The sequence below is a fragment of the Pteropus vampyrus genome, unplaced genomic scaffold (assembly GCF_000151845.1).
Source record: "Pteropus vampyrus isolate Shadow unplaced genomic scaffold, Pvam_2.0 Scaffold33, whole genome shotgun sequence".
Classification (NCBI taxonomy): Eukaryota; Metazoa; Chordata; class Mammalia; order Chiroptera; family Pteropodidae; genus Pteropus; species Pteropus vampyrus.
Window position 1 is genome coordinate 8,580,615 of NW_011888814.1, and position 4,844 is coordinate 8,585,458.

The following is a 4,844-nucleotide window of genomic DNA, read 5'->3' on the forward strand; positions in this document are numbered from 1 at the left end:
CACAGACATCCATCCCACAGACCTCCACATGGGGGTGGGCGGGGCACTGGAGTCTGGGGGAGGAGGTGAGAGGAAAGAGGCACAGGGGAGGGTCTTTCCCACACAGGTGGCTCACTGGCTCACGGGTGAGGCCGGCTTGGGGTGGCTAAAGGTTTTCTTGAAGACGTTAACATTAGTTTTATGAGGCACTCCCCCCATCACCCACTGCCTCCACCAAGAGGAGGAGGGGCGTGGGAGATTCTCGTCCAAAACCTAAGTTGTCCTCTTTCTTCCAAACCTGCTTTGGTCTAAGTTTCTGGGCTTGGTTAATGCTATCTCCACCTACTCAGAAATCTGCTTCCCACTTCTGCACCCTTCCCAAGCCCCATCGGTCTCTGTCGCACGCAGCCATCCCCCAGCCCAGCCCCCTGTCCTCTCCTCTGCTTCTGTCTCCACTCAGGAGGCCGAAGCCAAGAGCCGCCCTCCCTGCCTCCACCTGCTCTGCTCCCCTCCAGGCGGCCTTAATAAATCACACGCCTGCAGGTTCCCACCAGCAGGTCCAAATGTGACGTTTCGCAAGCGCCACCCACCTTTTCAGCCTGCCCTGCTATCCCCCACATTCGGGGTTCTAACAGATGCAGGCACTCAGACCTCTTGTGCACGTTGCCATGCCCCTCCCCTGCACAGGGTTACCTGGAATGCCACGCTGTCTTGGTGTGGCTCCCATACCCAGCTTACTTCCTAGCCCCATGAAGGGCAGCCAAGGATAGGGTCCCAGCATCTTAAACCCTCCACCCCATCTTGACTCTCATCCTCCTGATCCTGCTCCAGACCTGCTTAAACAGGAACAATTAGGGGGTCAGGGAGAAGATGGCAGTCCTTTGAGACCCTCAGTCAGGATAAGGCTGGTCCCTTGCCTGGAGAGACCTGAAGAAAGAGCTCCTGAGTGTTGCACAAAGCCCAGTTGCTCCCCGTGGAACTGTCCTCAGTTCCCCTCCCTGACCCGTCTATTCCTGCCTGTCCCGCTGGGTGAGAGCCAGCGTGAGACTCTAAGTCAGCTCCCAGAGCAGGCCCCCTTTCTCAAGACAAATAATTAACTTCAGACTCCGGGATTCCAGGACAGCCTCTGCCCCACTGCTGCCTGCAGGAATTCCTCCCAAGGCCATAACAGGAAGCCCCTCCCTCTCCTGGACCCCTCGACTCCCTCTGTGCTCCCCCATCATGCTGGCTCCTCCAGGGACTGGAGGCAACGCGCCCCCTCAGCGGGGCCTGGAGAGACAGCTTGTCCCCTCAGACTGATCTGAGCAAGGGCTGGGTCCAGCCCAGCCGCCCCTGAGCCCTCTGCGCCCCGACTTACCTCTGCTCACGGCCCGGGCTGGAGCCAGGCTCATGAGCTGTAGGACAAGGGGCAGCAGAGCGGTCCTGGCCCCCGCCATGCTCTCAGGCCTGGCTGCTGTCTGTGGTCTCGGCTCAGCAGGCTCTGGGGGAGGCGGGGTGGGGACACACCAGGCCGCCTCCCATCCAGCCTTTGTTCAGGGAGGGCTTCTGGAATCTGTCATCGCTCCTGGCTGTGCCTGCCTCCCTGCTGGGCACCTCGACCCCAGGGTCCCAGCCCCCTCCAGGCCCAGCCCTGGCTCAGAGGTGCAGTGGCGAGAGCAGCCCCAGCCCCACAGGAAGCTGGGAGGGGTGGGGGGGGTGAAATCAGCATAGGCTGCCAGAGGAGCCCCTGCAAATAAATACAAATTTGTCTCTCTGGAGCTCTGGGACAGCTGCTGTCCCTGCCCCCTTGGGTTACTCCAACTCCCTGGGGTTCCCAGTCGGCTTTTTCCCTTTCTTGCCTGTCTGTAGGAAAAGCAGACTGACCTGGATTCAAATCTCTGCTTAGTCGATTCCATATGCCCTTAGTCAGACCCCTCACTTCTCCGTGTCTTAATTTCTCTGTAAACTGGGTGTCATAGTATCTACTTTATAAACTTGCAATTAAGGTGTGGTGAGATTATGCAGATAAAAAATTTAGGGCAGTGGTTGGCATATGCTAAGTGCTCAATAAATAACAAATAAAATAGATGCTACTCTCCGTCTCTGAATTCAGAGGCTCCCAGTCTCCTCCACCTATGTGTTCTTTCCTGGACTCTACTCGCCATCCCTGTCCACCCCAGAAGTCCTGGGCATAGCCCCAAATGCCAAGGCTTCTTTTTGTTGGCTGGTCCTAGCCCATTTTCCAGCTCCTGAGCTCAGGCCTCGCCTGGGGGGTGAGCCTGGGGGAAGGGTCAGGGAGCAGGGCAGGGGCCAGGGCTGGGGGCAGGGCTGGGCCCTGGGCTCAGCAGGCAGAGGGGGCCAAAGAGAGGAAGTGAAGAAACTGGCCACAGAGCCCACAAGTCTGGGACACTCCTCGGTGCAGCTGGGAAGCCGAGGGAGGTGGGGATGGGCCCCAAGCTCACAAGCAAAGGGATGTGGAAGGCGGAGCCACGAATCCTGCAGAAGCCTCTCCCTCCGGCCTAAAGGCCAGCTAGTCAGAGGCCGCCCCTCCCCCTAACCCAGGCAGGGACAAAGGTCCCTCCAGCCCACTCTCCCTGCACCTTGAGAGAGGGCAGCCTCTCTCCCCAGGAGTGTGGGTCCCTAATAAGGCCTAAGCAGTCGGCAGCAGCGGGCAGGGAGGCTGTGAGCCAGTGCTGAGACCTGACCTCAGCTGGCCCGGAGCAAGGCTCACAAGAGCAGAGGGAAGTCAGGGACAGCCAGCGGAAAAGGAACAAGGAAGTGGCAGCTCTGTTCCCAATGGCCTTAAGGAAAATGATACCTGTTATAGGGCAGGTCCCCTGGGAGTCTGGGTGGCGGGAGAGGCTAATCAAATCCTGGAGCTGATGTTTTCTGCTGGTGACCTCAGCAGCTAATTTTTCCTAGCTGTGACATGTAGCTCTAATGGCACCCACCTCATAGAGTGTTTGTGAAGGTTAAATAAATTAATGGTCGAAAAGAGCGCTCAGCACGGTGCCTGGCGCATCGACATTAACTCATTACTTCTTTTGTGCAATCTCTGCATAGTCACCCCGACCATGCAGGTGGGGGCCTTTCTTCCCATTTGACAGATGAAGAATGTGGAAGAAGCAGGAAGCAGCTCAAAGTCATGCTAAGACTAAACCGCAGAGCCCAGATTCAATGCCGGGTTCATGGGATCCCAGGGCCTGGCCAGGCCTGTCACACTGACCCCTGGCCACACGGCCTAGCTTCAACCTTGGCATGACCCTAGCCAGCCTCTGAAGGAGGGGCTCGTGCTTCCAGCAGTTTGGGGGGTTATCTTTCCTAGAGTCAAAGATGGAGGGCTTGTCAGGACTTGCATCCTTGTACCACTCTGTAAACTTCATTATCACCAAGAGCCCAAGCCCCTCAGTCATCCCAGTCACCCTGACTCCGTGTGCCCCCTACTCTACCCAGCTACCCCTCCCCTTGCCCTCCTACAGTGCCTACTCCAGGCCCCCACCCGCCTTTTCCAGTGCCTCTGTCAGAGCACCTGAGTGTCACCACAGAAGGACCCACCACTTGGCTGACCGGTTTCACATCAAATTCATGGCCACAAACCTCGGTGGCCACACAACACTGCCAGAAATCCTACTACGGACTACAGTCCCCTGGTGAATCCAATCTCCCATTCCCTGAGAGGAGCACCTCATACCCTCTTCTTTCTTCCTAAACATCTCGGTGGTCCTGCCTTTTCCTCCATATGACCTTGGCAAGTTATCAAGGCTCTCCAAGCCTAGGTTCCTCTCCTGTGGAACGCAGACCATAATAGTACCTCTGTCATGGTTGTTAAAAGAGTTGTTTTAGCCTGGATTCTCTGAAAGCACAGCCTGAGACAAAGGCTTACATGTAAGTTAATTTTGGAATATGATTCCAGGAAGCAGGAATGAGGGGTGGGGAAAGCAAAGCAGAGAAGGTTAGAGCACCAATACAAGGTGGTCTTGGCAGAGCCGGTCACAGCTCTGGGCATCGGGGCGGGGGGAGGAGTGGGCAGGGCGGTGTCCAAACCCATAGGACCATCTGAGCTGTTAGAAAGTGGAAGCATTTATCTGCTGCGATCAGTGCCCCTTTTGCTAAGGGTGGCCCCTTGAAGCATTACCTGCTCCCAGTTATGCATAAGCGAGTGCAGAGTGTCCAACGCTGTGCACCACAGAAATTCCAAAGCTGGAAAGGAGAGATTTGCAGACAGGGCCTGAGGCGAGGCACTGCCGGGCTGCACCTGTGCAGAGCTGCTTGCAGCCTGCATACAACTAGAATAAGGTGAGGCTGAGAGGATTTGCATACGAGGGGTCCAATGGATGGGGCAATGCACATAAAAATCTTTTTACAGCGCCTGGCACCTTTTAAACATCCAAAATATGTCATTATTTCTATTAACATAATCATTGTCTCCTGCTCAGGCCCAACCTGAAAAGCCAATATTAACATTCTTTACCTGCAACAGAAGGTAGAGAAGCTTCTGGAAAACTCACTCTATGAAATAAAAACCCAGAGCCCTGAGGAAAGGGTGTTATTTGGGGAGACATTTGAGTTCCGCTGTGAGCGATCACCGTGAGCCTCTGTGCCAGCCGTCGGGCGAGATACAGCGATGAACGAAATATGGTACTGGCCAGAATGCCCGTGCAGGCCAAGGGAAGGGGGGACGGGGTCCCGGAAGAGGGAAGGGCATGAGCCCAGGACCGTCAGTGCACCCTAAGGTCAGGCTCAGAATAAAGGGCTCACATTTCTCTGCTGAGCTGGTGGAATCAGATGCGATATCCTAACCAAAACCCAGCCCTTTCTTGAGAAGAGGAACATTCTGCCTACACAAAGAAGAAATGACTTGGGCCCAGGCTCGAGTCCTTACTGGA

At 55.9% G+C, this 4,844-nt stretch overlaps 1 protein-coding gene across 6 annotated transcripts in view; it reads right to left on the reverse strand.

The window, feature by feature from the left end:
- KCP (kielin/chordin-like protein) overlaps window positions 1–2,215 on the reverse strand; it is a 26,636-nt gene extending 24,421 nt beyond the window's left edge. For 5 of the 6 annotated variants that reach the window (XM_023528918.1, XM_023528915.1, XM_023528916.1 and 2 more), the window contains exons 1-2: window positions 1,337–1,425; window positions 673–906 (exon numbers count right to left, since the gene is read on the reverse strand). In XM_023528918.1, coding sequence (XP_023384686.1) covers window positions 673–760 — 88 coding nt within the window. In that variant the 5' untranslated portion in view covers window positions 761–906; window positions 1,337–1,425. Of the gene's footprint in view, window positions 1–672; window positions 907–1,336; window positions 1,706–1,842 lie in introns of those variants that run through there. The other variant, XM_023528917.1, reaches the window with a different exon arrangement.
- Window positions 2,216–4,844: the final 2,629 nt, after the last annotated feature.